Here is a 15574-nt window from a genome sequence, read left to right on the forward strand (position 1 = left end):
ACGGTCAGACAATACGGCTTTCCCATGAAGTTGCTGAGAGAATGGTAAATGTGGGTAATTAAGACACTAAACAAACAAACAAAAAAACCCCAACCAAACAAAAACAAACAAACAAACAAAACCCACCTAAAAACAACAACAAAAAACCCCAACTAACAACAACAAAAACCAAAACAAGAAAACCAATTCAACCCCCAAACAACTAAATCTTTGGAAAGCAGGTAACAGTGATGATTCCTAACAGCTACCGAGCTGCTGCAGGCACACGGGGAACACCCGAGTGTATTTTCAGCGGCGCGGCTGTTTGAACCGGGTCGTTCTCAAACGGCCAATCTGCCGTCCGCGCGGCGGTGGCCGCTGCCAGGCGCGGGGGGAACCCACTGCGGGCTTAGAGGCAAAGTCACGTTTCCCTCGTCTTGCCCCCCCCCCCCTTCCGAGGATTGGTATCGTCCAACCCTCCCCCCCGCCCAGCAGGCCCTCAGCTACAAGGTCGGGCGCGATATTTTTTCGCCCCCTGCGCCGCCAACGCGCATGCGCCAGAGCTCTATTTTTTTCACCCACGCCCCCCCCACGCCCCGCCCCGCCCCGTGCCGTGCCCCTGTGCGCATGACGGCCGCCAGGGCGGAAAGCCAGCATGGCGGTCACGTACAGACGCTATATCCGGCGCGATGACGCGCGAGCAGGGTATACCGGCGGCGGCCGGCGAGGTGGGAGCAGCGGCGGCACCGCCGCGCAGGAGCCGGGCGCTCGCTCGCTGGCGCGGGGCCGTGGCCGCCCGCGCGGTGATGGGAGCGCGGGGCGCGCGCCGGCCGCCGCCGTTGTAAGCCGGCCCGTGCGCGTGCCTGCGGGTGGCGGCGGCCTCGTGGCCGTCCCGCAAGGCGTCCCGCGGGCCCCGCCGGCATGAGCGGCGAGCGGCGGGCAGGGCCGGCAGCGGCGGGCGGCGGCGCGCTGCCGGCCTCTCAGCGCCTCGGTCAGCGGGGCCCCGGAGCGGGGGCAGGCGCCAGCGCTCGACGGGGCGCGGCGAGCGGCGCCGGGCGGTGTCGGGCCCGAGGTGTCGCAGGGCGGAGGGTGTCGAATAGGTGAGCGTTCGGTTGCCCGGGGTGGCGTGGTTATGGGTGAGGGTGTGCTGCGCCGGGCCTGGGGCCTCCTTTCCCGGGGAGCAGGGCTGGGAGCGATGGGACCGAGGTGTGCGGGTTGCCAGAGCTGTCTAGAGCACGAATGTGGTAACTGCAAAGCAACCCGTGATTTTTAGGGGAGGATTTGTGCATCAGTCTAAGATAAACTTAGAGATAAACATTCCCGAAGCACATCCTAAGCTTTTGGACACCTTACTACAGTGGATTGAAGAAGTTCCTGCCCTCCTACCCCTCTTCTCTGCCCTGGGGAGACCACATTGAGTTCTGGGCCCCTCAGTTCCAGAAGGACAGGGAACTACTGGAGAGAGTCCTGTGCAGGACAACAAAGATGATGGAGTGGAGCATCTCCCTTATGAGGAGGGGCTGAGGGAGCTGGGGCTCTTTAGCTTGGAGGAGACTGAGGGGTGACCTCATTCATGTTTATAAATATGTAAAGGGTGAGTGTCAGGAGGATGGAACTGGGCTCTTCTCAGTGACAACCAATGATAGGACAAGGGGCAGTGGGTACAAACTGGAACACAAGAGGTTCCACTTAAATATGAGAATAAACTTCTTCTCAGTGAGGGTGACAGAACACTGGAACAGGCTGCCCTGGGAGATTGTGGAGTCTCCTACTCTGGAGACGTTCAAAACCTGCCTGGACACATTCCTGTGTAACCTCATCTAGGCGTTCCTCCTCCAGTAGGGGGATTGGACTAGATGATCTTTCAAGGTCCCTGCCAATCCCTGACATTCTGTGATTCTTACAGTAATTTAGAAAAGCATATTGGAAGAAACAAAGGTTAGTGTGTTTTTGTTTAAGCAGTAGTCCTGGTGCAGTGAAAAATTTCATGGAGCACCAGGTGAGTTTCTAAAAATAGTCCTGTTGCAGGACTGAAACTTGTTTCATTGGGATTTCTGTTTAATCCTCAGGCATTTAGGTGATAGTGACCCTTAAGAAGAGCAAGTGTTTAGTTGGGTTAGAACAGGTTGTGTTTGAGGAACTCGCTCAGATTAGCCTTGGTAAGAAATTAAATTGGCTTTCCCAGGAGATATGTTTGAAAATAGCTTGTGTGCTGTTTTATCTTACCAAACTATTCTGGATTTTGTTCTTGCTTTTGAATAACTTAAGTAACTTTCTGAATCCTCAGAATATAAACAAGTATCAAAATATTGTAATTTTCTAAAACACGTGCTTTTGTTCTTCCCTGAGAAATACTCTTCTATTTCTCCATTCTTCAAAGCCAGGTTAATTTTCAAGGGTGGACAACAGAACCAACCAGCCTTTCTGTGGATGCAGAACAGATGCAGGAAAAAGCGAGTGTTGCTATACAGTTGATGAAGCATGAAAAGGAAGTTGGTGTTCCTTTTAATAAACTTGGTTCAGCAAATGCAGCTACTGACCAGAAAGAGCATTCTGCATTGGAAATAAGAGAAGATTATGTATACAGAAGTACTGGGGGACCTGAGAAGACAGATGCGACTAAGTCACTTGTGACAAATCAGGATGCATTTGGAAACTGTGAACTACATCCACCTGTGTCTAGTACTTGTTCAGCAATGGAGTCATCAGAGGACAGGTGAGAATTTTTATTAATATTTTAACAGCTTTTCTGTAGGAAGGGAGAGGTACTTTTAGTTCATGAAAGTGAATTTCTTGGCAAAATTTCATATAGGTATAAATGTCAAATCTTAAACTTTGAAGACCAACTTCACCTTATAGATAGACTACTTATTTTTATACTTTACTGATGGTCTTCTTTCCTCATCTAAGGGAATAACTGATGAGGAATTAAGCTCTTAATGGTAAGATGCAGAGCATGGGAAACTAAGAATTGAAGGCAGATACTCTGGTAGCTTGGTTTTAACCTGTGAACACATTGTTGATGCAGTGCTGGCAAGCATAGAAGGGCTTTTTTAAGCCAAACACTTCAACTTTTTGTTTGTTTATTTTGGGTTTTTTTTGTTTTGTTTTCCTTCATAAACCTGTTGCTGTAAGCTGAAGTAAAAATTTAGTTGTGTCGTTCAGATTTGACAGTAGAAGTCTTTACTAGAATATTTGGTATCTAGAGGAATAAATATATGTTAAAGTTTTAAAAAAATGTAGTCCAAACTTCTGAACACAAAATGAATGCACATTAGTAGTGTCTTTATGTTGTTGAAGAATACGTTAGTAAAGTAAGATAAGTGATTTCTAATTAATCCCCTTCCTATAGGTAGCCAGTAGACTATTTTATACAACATCCAAAATCTACAGTAAGTGCTGCCTTAGTGAAAAAGTCGCTAAAAATAAGTATATGTTTTCAAGTATGCTTTAAAAATCTTACTTAGTGCTTAAATTACTCAAAAATTTAAGCACAATCTAATATGTTCATGTGAGTTTTTTAATATTAATACACAGTTTCATATAAATATGTAGTAAGTGTGTTTCATATGTTGGCAAAAGTGTGATTCATAAGGTTCTCTATCCTTCTGAATTTTTAAAGTAGCTGCTTCTTGGCATTCTAATTCTATTTGATCTAATATGCCTTTAAGTGAACTATTAATAGCAATGAGTTTAATCTGACATAAAAAATTTAATGTTTGTCCCTTCATGATAATAAATGGAAGACTTTAAGCCTTGCGGGCTTTGTTCATGTGGTATCTCCAATACTAGAATTTCTAGTCCTGCAAATTTGTTAGTATAAAACTATTTATATTTTTGCTCATTGGTCTTTCCCTTCTCTCCAGCCTAGTTTTGCTTACTGTTGTCTGAAATTGTTGGAGTTTAGGATTTTTGGTGTGAGGTTTTTTTTGTTTATAAATTTCAAAGTCCAGGATACTCTTAAGTAAAATCTGTTTGTTTGTTTGTTTCTTTTCTTCCTTGGTATGTTTCGGTCAGCAGAATCTGATTTACTAGTTCAAATAATTAATAGAATCATAGAGTAGTTTGTGTTGCTCATAGCCCCATCCATCCTGGCCTGGAATGTCTCCAGGGATGGGCATCTACCACCTCTCTGGGCAACCTGGGACAGTGTTTCACCACCTGCATTGTAAAAAATTTCTCCCTCATGTCTAGTCTGAATCTCCCCTCCTTTAGTTTAAAAGCATTACCCCTTGTCCTGTTGTAACAGGCCCTGATAAAAAGTCTCTCCCCATCTTTCTTATAGGCCCTTTTAAAGTAATGTGTTTTTTTTTTTTCTTTTATGCATTCATGTTTTCATTTAATGATTCTTTTCCATCTGTTACTTTATTGTCACTCTCTGTAAAACATTAATGTGAAGGCTAATGGGGAAAGGCTTTTGTTTCCACATTGTTTCCACAGATGTACTAACAGTTGTTGTGCCATAACAGTGCTGGGATACAGTTTCAACTCTGAAATGAGGACACCTGTGCAGAGAGATTGCACCCCTTGATTTCAAAAAACCTCACTGAGATTGCAGTGCCTTGTTCATACTGGATGTTAATCTGTTAGTTCCTGAATGTATGTGTTCTATCTTGTCAACTTGCAGAAACAATATAGGATAATATCTGCAGAAGGAACATGATGCTGTTTACATCAAACTAGTTTACTAAGTTAAATGTTTTTTATCTTTGTGCATTATAACCTAAATGTATTTTTGAGGATGTATCCCAAAGTAATGCTTAACCACTGCCCTACCACCTCCCATGAAATCCCTTGTAGAAGCAGGTTTGCTCATGCTTAGAGCAGGAGGTTGTTGCTTTATATTTTAAATACTTGGCTTATAGATAAGCTACACTAGAGATCACTGCTGTTGGATACCAAGTTGTCTGGGGCTTTTTTAATAGTATTTTCAAGGTTAAGTATTTTTGAAATTCTTCATAAGCATTAATCTCTACTGAGAAATGATTATGCATGGAAGTTAGGGTTTGTCCAGTGCCACACTGTAAGGATAAAGACTTGGGATAAGTATTTCTGTGATTTTTTTCATCTCATCAGATAGTGCTCTTTTTATGGAGAACTGTGTTTAATATCTACTGCATCTATTCTTTCTCTTTTAATTAATAATTATGTAGTATTGTTATGAATCAGATTTCAAGCAGCTAATTGAGCATCCAGGAGACAGTTTGAACCTTGAGTAAAAACTAAACTGTAGTTTCATATGACTGCACAGTAGATGATGGTTTCCTGGTATTAACCTATATTTGCTTTATACTAGACATTATTTTTGTTCTCAAGGGAAATTTATGCAAATGCATTAGACATGTTACCTTTTTAAAGTATGCTGGTTTGGCTATAAAGTCTCTTTAATGAGAGTGATTACCAGCTGGCTACATTGAACCCTTTCTTGCAGTCTTCCCAACTGTTTGTCTTCTCCTAGGGTAACATGGGGTGGCATGGTCACTGCCTTGATTCCTTCCTTTTCTTTTGCAAGCACATAGTGGGTGTATTTTTTTGCATAGTAGATTACAAGCTACTAATAGTACTGGGCAATGAATAATAACCTTACACTTCTTTTCTGCCCATGTACTTCCTTAAAAATACAAATGTTCAGTGTAACTTTCTTTTAGCAATAAACCTAAATGATTTACTAGTATGTTTGCTATTTTTTTTGAAATATTTTAGCTGTGAAACTGTTATTTTAAAGCTTTTTGCTAGATGTAATTATGTGATAAATGCCACTCAGAATCACATTTAAAGGAATGTGCAATTTATTGTGTTCTGAACACTGTTTGGACCTCCATTTTCAACAGTAATTTTCACACTCTAGCTTCAATATATCTTGATAATGCCAGGCTATTCATAGAAATTACATCCCTTTAGGCCACCATTTCCTCCTTTATGGTCGTAACTTGAGTTCAGAATGTCTTTATATAGGCTCAGGTGGCGGCGTTTGACTCTTAAGACAGCATACCTTGACCAAAAAGCCCATATTATTCAAGGAAGAAATGTTTGTCTGGATCGCAGTTAGCCTGCAGGCTGCAATTTGGATCACACTCTAGAATTTTGTGTTCTTTTTGAGTTTATAACATTCAAACCAGCTGTAGATAGCTGGCTACTTTTCATCACGGAGTTCTGTCATGTATTCTGCTCATGCTATGCAGGTTGCTTGGCCCCAGTGGAACATAGATACAAAACTCTGGTGAACAATGCATTCTTAGTTACATGTATAGGTTGCAGTATTCATATACTGAACAAATAAGGCTTTTTTTTGGCTTGTATCTTTTGCAAATTTATCCTGTAAAATTTACAAATACAAAGGGACTTTAGTACTCTGTAGTCTCCATACAACCAGCAGAAGAGAAGTTCAGGCAGTGGTTTATTGCCAATGCAAATGTCTTACATAAGATTTTGTGAAATCAAGTTGAAAAAATACTCTCAGAAAGACCTAAGTACTTGCCTGTAATTGTAAACTGGGAAAAAAAGGTAAATTGCTATAAGATTTGTGCTGTTACATGAAGTATATGTTACTTGTTGATTTTTATTGCAGTGAAGAGGACATGTATCGTGATGCAGAAGAAATAGAGAGAGAGAAAATACTGCTTTGTAAGATGAACTCTTCAGGTACATTTAAACTTTGTTGCAAATACACTATTACAATTAATTCTAGTACTTATTTGTGATGATTTAACACCCTCATTTCCAAGGATTTTTGCACACAGATGTCTGTATGCGATAGAAGTTACTTATAATGACTTGAGTCTGTTGTATTGTTTAATTCAGGAAAATATCAATTTTATGTAAAACCAGTTCCTCTTAATATATTTTTTTCCTGTGTTTCTATAGTTACTTCACAAGAGAATGTGAATTCTTTGGAAAGCAGTCATATACCCTATCTTTGAGTGTTGTGCTTGGAAATTACTTATTTATGGTTGTTATAGCAGCATCTCTTGCTGGGATTCCCTGATAACCTTATTACTACCTGTTTTAAAATGAAGGCTGTTTGGATTCCGAAAGAAAACCATATTTATTCTTTCTACCATTGTTTCTTGCTTATTCAGAAAGATCTATTATCCTTCTTCCTTGTAGTCTGTCTGCTGAAAGAAGAGAAGGTTTTACCAAATGTTTTTCTGATTGCTAAGAAAATGAAAGAGTACTTTACTAATTTCTGCTCTTTCTCAATTAGTATTTTTCAGAAGAGAGGAGCAGAGCATTCTCTGTTTTCTTGGACTATATAATTATTTTTGTTCACTTGTCATTTTCAGAGCAAGCTCTTTTTTTTTCCCCTTGGAAACTAATAATTATTTTGCAGCTATAGGATGTACTGCCAGTCTCATTTGGCATCAATGTTATTTTAAAGTGATAGAGTGTATTTAAAAATTTTATTCTCTTTCTGTGTTGTTCTTTTTCACAGTTCTCAGTACAGTGTTACATATTCTGTTTTAACAGAAAATAAACTAAGTGTTGCACCTGAAATGGACATCATGGAGTACTGCAGAAAAGAATGGAGAGGAAATACACCAGTAGCAAAAAGGATGAGAAAGGTATCAGTTCTCTTTTTGTTGACTTTTGTTGGCCTTTTTGTTTTCATTTGTATGTTTAGTGGGTGATTTCCTATGGGAACAATCTTTAAAATGGGAAATGCAATAACAAAGTTTTCCACTGTCTGGTCTTAGAAGTGACTGTGGACTGGAAGACTATTTTGTTTGTATTCATTCAAAGTGGGTTTTTTTGTAAGGTTCCTTCTTGATAGTGTAGGGGTTTGATTAATACTGTTCCTCATTGCTGGTTTCAATTAAAGTTTTAATTTTTTTTTTTTTATTACCATAAAATGGTAATCTTGTGTGTTGGTTGAAATGGCAGAGCAGATAACCAAACTTTTTAACAGAAGGCGAGTATCTGAGGTTTGTGAATTTCTTGATTTTTAAGACCAGAAACTTTAACAAATAGACTCATTTTTTCTTATTTTTTTTTCCTGAGTTCTTATTTTTTGTAGGTTTTTGGACTAGTTTTCTTAAATTAATATTGAACTAGGATGGTAAAAAATAAAGCATAAGGTTGTTTGGGTATTGCTGAAACTTCTTGTGAGCAGGATGTATTTTTAGACTTGTAGTCATATGTGTGCATGTTTGGATTTTTTTTTTTAACTTAAGTGGGTTAGCTACCTGCATTTCAATAATGTTTCTGCTCTGGCATCAAATAAATAAAACAACCAATTATCTACTTGGATTTCTTCAGTTCTGCTGAATAAGAACCAAAAAAACAAAGAATTTTTTTTCAAAGTATGGTTAGTGATGTAAAAGCATTTGAACTTCTAAAATGGGTAGTGGATCAACCCCCCCACTTTTTTTTAATAGCATTAGCATTTGGATAATGATATTCCAATATCTTTTATGATACTGGCACATGACCTTAAAAACTTTTATTAATGCTTTCATGTTATTTCGATTTTGTGTGTTGTGTGTTTGTTTGTTTGTTTGGGTTTTTTGTTTGTTTTGGTTTTGTTTTGTTTGTTTCCAGGGATATGAAGCAGTTGCTCAGAAGTTTGCTTCTATAAGGACAGTACGAGGTGATAACTATTGTGCTCTCAGAGCAACCCTGTTCCAGGCCCTGAGCCAAACTACCCAGTTACCAAGCTGCCTGCAGAGGGAGGATGTTACAGTGGTATGTATCAAAATCTGATTTTCTGACAGTAGAGGAATGTTGGTTCTAACCTACTGGATTACTTTGCGATCTCATTTGTCTGTTATGCTGTAGATGCTCACTTCTCGATATCCCTTGAATTGAGAAGTGGTAGTGTTCGGTTTTGTTGGAGGTTTACAGTGATTCTTTCAACTTGGAATTGAATACAGATCCTCTTAGTTTCCAATTGGTAATGTACAAATGTTAACTGTAGTGCTGACTGTAGTGTAACTTGTCTGTCTTCATCTTGCCCGCTTAGTTTCTTCTTACTGCATGTAATACATCAGTAAGAGGTTTCCCACAAGACAGCTGGTAATAACAAAAAATACAGGCAACTCATTTTAAACACATTTGAAAAAACCCCTAGCTTTTCAAAATTATATGTATTATTGTGTGCTGTATATGGTTTCCCTAGAAAGCAGATAACCAATTGGATGGTGCAGGCTTTTCTGAATCTGTGTATTACCTGTGTCTTAAATATTACCTAAAATAAGTGCAAGAGCAACTCCAGCCTGACATGAAGAACTGTTCTTATGGAGCATTGATGGAAAAGCAAAGCAAGGTGTCTTACTAGGAGTTGAAGAAAAATATTCCAGAAATTGTCTTGCATCAACAAAGTCAATTTGGTGATATCAGTGAACATGGAAGAAACATGTAAGAAGCTGCATATGGAAAACCATTCCAATTCAGGGGAGTAAGTTTCCAGTTGTATAGGTTGCTGCTGGAAATGTAAATGATGAATGTCCGATGTGTTGTAGGCTGGCAGTCCAGGTAGAATCATACTGCTTGTATTAACTTTCTGTATAACTGTAGAGGCCATCTTAAAACTTCATTGTGTTCATTGTTAAGTAAACTTGTGCTGATAGGTTTTTGTAATTACTGATAATATTTTTATGAAATGTTTCTTACTGCAGCAGTACATCATAAAAATATTTTAAGAAAAGCATTCTTCCAGCTGACAACCATCTCCACTTTCTCAAATTGGAGAAGATAGTTTCCTAGCGCTCCTTTGAAGATCATGCAAACATATTTAAATGGTGTACTTTGCAGTTTTTAGTGATGTTCAGCTATTTTTTTTCTTACTGATTTGTAGAGGAAAATGTCATATGATAATTAGCCTTTTTTAAAATGGTGTTCACTGTAAAACAGATTAAGATGAGAAAGTGTTAACACATCAAAACAGAGGGCATATAAGAGAAATGTGTGGTGACAGCTAGCAGTACAACTGTAGCAAGGATTTTTTTAAAAATTTAAAATGGTATTTATGTGCACATTTCTGGTTGTAGAAGTTACTGGCATCTGATATTTGATTACTTAGTTCTATATGTCCAATTAGCACAGGCTGCAAGGCTGGGATGGCAGGAGGTCTGTGTGTATCTGACAAATACTTAGTTGCTGTTAAGGAACTATGTTCATGTTACTAACTTGGAGTCCTCACAAAATGAAACCTGATAGGTGATGGCTGGTGGTGTATGTGCTGCTCTAGCCAACTATTTAATTCATTGTGAGACACAAGTTGCTCTTCCAGTTCTAGCGGTAAAAAGGGTTAATAAATGAGGGCAAAAAAACTGGGCGTGCAACTGTAAAAGCTCTTAACTGAGCAGATGTAGCATGTGAGAGGCAGATCTGAGGCTAAAGTATGACCTGATGCATCAAGTAATCCCCAGGCTCTTTTTTTCATGAGAAAAGCTGTACCATAGTGTGTTAATTATGTTCCCTGAAAAGAAAACACAGTTTGTGTGTTCTAAATAGAGTAGTTGTAACTCCACCAAGACTTCTGGATGGATGTCATCACATCTTAAACCTTCCCTTCTGTTTGATCAGGGATACTTTCAAACACAGTCACTGTCATCTGCTGCAGGAGGGTTGTGAGGTTTTTTTAATTAAAAAAAGGCCACGATTACTTTGGGGTGATTTTTTTCCAGTGCTTATGTATTGCTTAGATGTGGAAATAGTAATAGGCCGGCATTTTGACTTCTATCCAGCACATATTATAAAGAGCAAGTTGTGTTCACTTATGGTCAATCTTAGTATGATATCTGTTCAGAAGAACATGTGAGGAGTCACTTTAAGGTCAAAATGTATGGCTTGGTGATGTTTGGTTTGAGGTTTTTGTTTGTTTGTTTTTAATAGTAAAATAATAAGGTGCAAGTCAGTGGCTTTTCCTTTCAAGGTTTTTTTGACTTATGCTGCCTTCTCTCAACTTCCAGCTTCCTGAAAAGTTGCTGAGCAAATATGACTGGATCAAAGAGTGGCAGCTAAAACAGAAACTGGGCAGCAAGACGGGAGAAATAAGTGATGAAATTAAAGAATATTTAATACTTCTAAGGAAAAAGGTTGGAAAAGTATTTATTCTTGATCACTAGCAAATAATAAAAATTACACAGATTTTTGAATGTGGTGAATTTAGCATAAAAATGCTTTCACTAGCGAAAAAAATAACTTTTTTCTATGTATACTGAAAAAAAAAAAAAGGAAAGAATGTCTGTTCTGATCTGTAGGAGCTTTCTGGTCTTCTGCTGCCTGCATTAGCTGGAAGTAACTTGTAGGCCCTCTAGAAAACTATTAGACAGGTTTCAGTGAAGAAATTAATGTAACGGTAACATTTTGTCATTTTGCATCTATTATTTCTGGTATTCATTTGAAGGAATTCGGTATACTGTGGATAAATGCTGTTTCTACCTTGATCAGGTCTTGGAAAGAAAAGCAAATACAGAATAATGCTGAAGCAATTTCAGAGGAGAAGTTTTTGTTCCACATCTATATGCTTTTATTTTAGGTTAACATAACAGGAAAATGGTTGTGCCCATTCAGTGTTTGTAGTATATTACCTAGCCCCATCTTCAACCCCTTGAAACTCTGGAACTATTTATTAATAAAAACTCTTCAGTTGTTCCTATCTTACTGCATATTCTCTTTTGTTGAAGGCTTTTAAGAATATTTTAAAGGCCGCTGTTTCTTAGGGTGGGAATGAAATACGCATTTTAAGTAAGTGAAATGTAAAAATATGAAGGATGTAGGATTTATGATACAGGAAACAAAGTTTATCTTATTGCGTATTGTCCCACAACAATACTTTTTTAACACCTTGCAGCAATTTCTAACATCTACTCCTTATGCTTTGCTTAAGGACTAATTTAAGCAAAATAAGACTAACTCAACTTGACCTTGATAGGATTACAGCTGTGGAAGTATTCTCCAGTGTTTTTAAAAAGGCACAAAGCCCTTCATAAATTCAAATTGAGTGACTGTGCTGAACATCTGACAGTTCACAAGTGGCTTTTTACAGCTCTTCAGTGATGGTGGCTATTGATACATATTGTGTATGTTGTTGGTTTTGTTTTATAGTGGAAGAATATAAGTGAAATCAAGGGTCCTGTTGAAAAACAAGAAGCTTGTGATACTTTGTTCAAAAATGAAGAAGAGGAGTATAGTCTCTATGAAGCACTGAAATTTTTGATGCTTAACACTGCTATCGAATTATACAATGATGATAAAAATGGAAGGAGAGTTCCTGTCTTCTCATGGCTACTGTTTGCACGGGATACGTCTAGCAACCCTTGTCAGTTAATGCGCAATCATTTGAATCATATCGGTCACAGTGGAGGCCTTGAACAAGTAAGGAGAGATAGTTCTTATAGCGTTATTTTCCCTTTTTGGACATTTTGTTTTCAGGTGGTTTAACAAATCACCCAGCTTTTGTTGGTCTGGTGTAGTGTAGTGTCTGGTCTTTCACTGGGAAAAATACAGTATAACTGCTTGCTTGTGGTAAGACTGTGTGAAGGTCTTCCTTCTAAACATTGATTTTTATTTCTTTTTGTTTCCCTGGTGGCTGACGCTTAGTCAGCATTCTTTGGAAGTATGGAATTCTATTAGTAGCAATATTTGTATTAGTCTCTTGTTAGCTTTTTTGAAAAATATGATAAAAGCTAATACTCAAATTATGAAGAAACTATTAAGTGTAGTACGTATACTTGGTGGATTCTGATAAACAATTACTGCCTTATACATTGCAGAAATTATATGCATATTACAAAAAAAGCCCCAAAACAACATAGTAGTTAATGAGCTGAACAGTATGAAAGATTTTTAAAGACATGCACTTAAAGGAGTCGCATTGAATATGTTGTAAGTGTAGTACTGCAGTTAAATTCACAAAGTACTTACAGGCACTAGAAATATGGAAATATTCTGTTTTGTTTGTGTTTATTGGTTTTAAAATCTGTTGACTGTAGCACAGATGAGACAGGTTGCTGATACTGTTAAATTAGCTGGTTCATTGATGACTTTTTTACTGTTTAGTTTAGTCAATAAGTAAGTGCCTATTTTTGTGCTGACTAGATGGATTTATTTCAGTGGTAATTCTTTCTAAATTGGTATTTAGAACAGGAGATGCTTGCCACAGGATAGAAGCTTTTCTAGCTTCTTTCTCCATATTCCTTCTGTTATCAACAGGCTTTGTAAAGGCTTTTTATTTGGCTAGAGAGTTCAGAGTACCCTTTGGAGGGAAAGGATTGTTGCCTAAAACATGTTATTGTCTGGTTTAGTGAGTTAACAGGGTGCATACTGATACAAGGGAATGTCTTTTCTGCCTGTTTGTGGCAATAGGGAAGTGGGATTCTCTGTAGCTTTTCTGCTGTGCCATTGCTGGCTTCAGGTTAAAACATGGTATCTTAGAAGTATGCGATTGAGATACTGAACTAGAGATGCTGATGTATGCGCATTCTTGCTTCATATTTTTCTTTGAAAAACTAGAACTGGTAGTTACTAGTTTAGTATTTCTATGAGAAATATCTTGTAAAAGGTATGCTTAATTTTACACATCATATTTCTGCTTTTTTTTCCAATGTAGGTGGAAATGTTTCTCCTTGCTTATGCTCTGCAGTATACCATCCAAGTGTATCGACTGTATAAATATAGTACTGATGAATTCATCACACTTTATCCCAATGACCCGCAGGAGGACTGGCCTGTGGTGACTCTCATAACTGAAGATGACAGACATTATAATATTCCAGTCAGAATGTGCCAAGAGACTGTGCTGTAAACAAGTGATTTTTAGCAGACAAACCTGTGCTGTTTGTGGAGGTTTCCAGGACTATTTTAAAACATGATGATGATCAAGTCTGAGTTACATCTGAAATATCAGGCACCAGCCTGAAGAGTAAGAATTTTGCAAGTATGACTTTTGTTATCTGTTCAAAACAAAACTGTGCAGTCCTTTTTTTGAAGGGCTTACTCTGAATAGGAATACAAGAACTATCGATTTCCTTATTTTAGGAAGATAAGTGAGGCTCTGTGGTAAAACATAAGCTGACCTTCACCTCTCTGAAATAACGAGATAATGATTAATTGAAATTTCTGGAAAAGTAAGCTGGCAGTACCCTAACTGATAATTGTAATACTGCCTAGGAGCAATTTGTACAAATCTTGGGTCTCGGGAAGCAATATAATTCTTTTGCAGGTGGAATTTAATCCCTGCCATGGTTTATGGTATAAGAAAGGTGTTGTTTAAACTTTTCTAATGCTTTGGGGATTTTTCCTACATTAATATCTCTTATTTAGAAGCCAGTCATCTGTGACACTGAAAATGAAGAGCTCTTCCCTTTTCAACCCAAGAAGGTCATGGCAAAGAGGCTTGGTAATAAGTGGCTAATGAAAGTTGTTAATTAGTAGTTCACAAATTCAAAACCTACACAGGTTTTGAGATAACCACATACCCACTAACTTCTATGTCTATTCATATGACTGTTCCTGTACTGTTACCTTGCTGGTAGCTGCTGTGGAGAACATGAGGATTTTGATTTGTCCAGGGAGTGCAGTAGATAGTTATATTTTGCTGCAACTTATCCACTCTTGGGAGGAGTGTGTGGGACATCCTCTTTCTGGTCAGAATTATTTATTATTCTTTAAATTGAAGGAATACAGAATATATCAGATGCTGGGAGTGCTGACATACCTAACAAAAATTAAATAAAACTTTCACCTTTAGCTTAAAGTGGAAGTATGTCCTAGAGATGATTCTCAAAATAAGAAAGTTGGGTTAAATGATGATACACAGATCACTTGGCTTCTCTTAGAAGGCCTTCTTATAGAAAGAGGATAAGATTATAAAAAGTATTTTTCATTCAAATATTCTAGAGGAAATGACATGCAAAACTTCTGGCATGCAAAACTTCAAATTGTCCTCTTGTTCTACTTAAAATTTGTTAGGTTTTATTGCGAAAGGTAATTACACAATGAGAATGTGTTCACTATGTTTTAAAATGTGTTTTAGACACAGCTTAATGAGGGCTATTATGTACTCAGTGTTATATTTATGTTGATTTTGGTTTTAAAACAACTAATTTCATCTGTTACTGAAAAATTGTGGGAGCTACAAGGGAATAAAAATAAACGCGTTAATCTGGCAATATTTTGTTTCTTGTTTCATGCACTGTTTTCTCTCTAGCTTTACATTTTTGAGTTTTTAATTTTGAAACTCTTGTTCCAGTTAGTTATTTTTTGAAAGCTGCAAGGCATAGTAATATATGTAAAACAGTAACTATCGACTTGCTGCTTGCACATGAACAGCAAAAAAACGTCTTTGTTGTCCAAGTGCCATTAACAGGAAAGAAAAATAAATGAGCTTTTGCAACTCTGATAAAGTTGTAGTTATTATTTACATAACTAATTACTTAAATCTTGGTATCCTCTAATTGTCATATGTTCTGGAGATTAATTTTAATCAACTGAACACCTCTTAGAAAAAGACTTTTTTGTCATACATTTAGAGCAGTGGCTCTGAATGGATGACAAAAGCCTCTAAAGCAGAAACTATTTAAGGGCAGAGTTTGTAACCATTAGGCATGTGAACAAATCACGTAATTGGCTTGTATGTCTGAGAAATGCAGGA

The 15574-nt window shown here is 37.9% G+C and overlaps 1 protein-coding gene across 4 annotated transcripts; it reads left to right on the forward strand.

Annotated features, from left to right (window-relative positions):
- The first annotated feature begins 702 nt into the window (after positions 1-702).
- Positions 703-15320, forward strand: OTULIN (OTU deubiquitinase with linear linkage specificity). 4 transcript variants are annotated; one of them, XM_080340682.1, is made up of 8 exons: positions 703-1079; positions 2360-2695; positions 6548-6621; positions 7447-7541; positions 8518-8661; positions 10890-11015; positions 12028-12297; positions 13532-15320. In XM_080340682.1, exons 1-8 carry the CDS (start codon positions 901-903, stop codon positions 13724-13726), a joined length of 1419 nt encoding a protein of 472 aa, XP_080196808.1. In that variant the 5' UTR covers positions 703-900; the 3' UTR covers positions 13727-15320. The 4 variants fall into 4 exon arrangements, with proteins under 4 accessions (XP_080196808.1, XP_080196811.1, XP_080196809.1 ...); XM_080340684.1 differs by having other exon boundaries at positions 947-1079; positions 2364-2695; XM_080340685.1 differs by lacking the exon at positions 12028-12297.
- Positions 15321-15574: the final 254 nt, after the last annotated feature.

The sequence above is a fragment of the Nesoenas mayeri genome (genome assembly GCF_963082525.1).
Source record: "Nesoenas mayeri genome assembly, chromosome: 2".
NCBI lineage: Eukaryota > Metazoa > Chordata > Aves > Columbiformes > Columbidae > Nesoenas > Nesoenas mayeri.

What these genes read in the sequence shown, in the direction of transcription:
- OTULIN (XM_080340682.1), top strand. Translation starts at nt 901, where the DNA reads ATGAGCGGCGAGCGGCGGGCAGGGCCGGCAGCGGCGGGCGGCGGCGCG. An exon ending in GGGCGGAGGGTGTCGAATAG is followed by an intron (nt 1,080 to 2,359) that starts GTGAGCGTTCGG and finishes CATTCTTCAAAG; the next exon opens with CCAGGTTAATTTTCAAGGGT. An exon ending in AGAGGGAGGATGTTACAGTG is followed by an intron (nt 8,662 to 10,889) that starts GTATGTATCAAA and finishes CTCAACTTCCAG; the next exon opens with CTTCCTGAAAAGTTGCTGAG.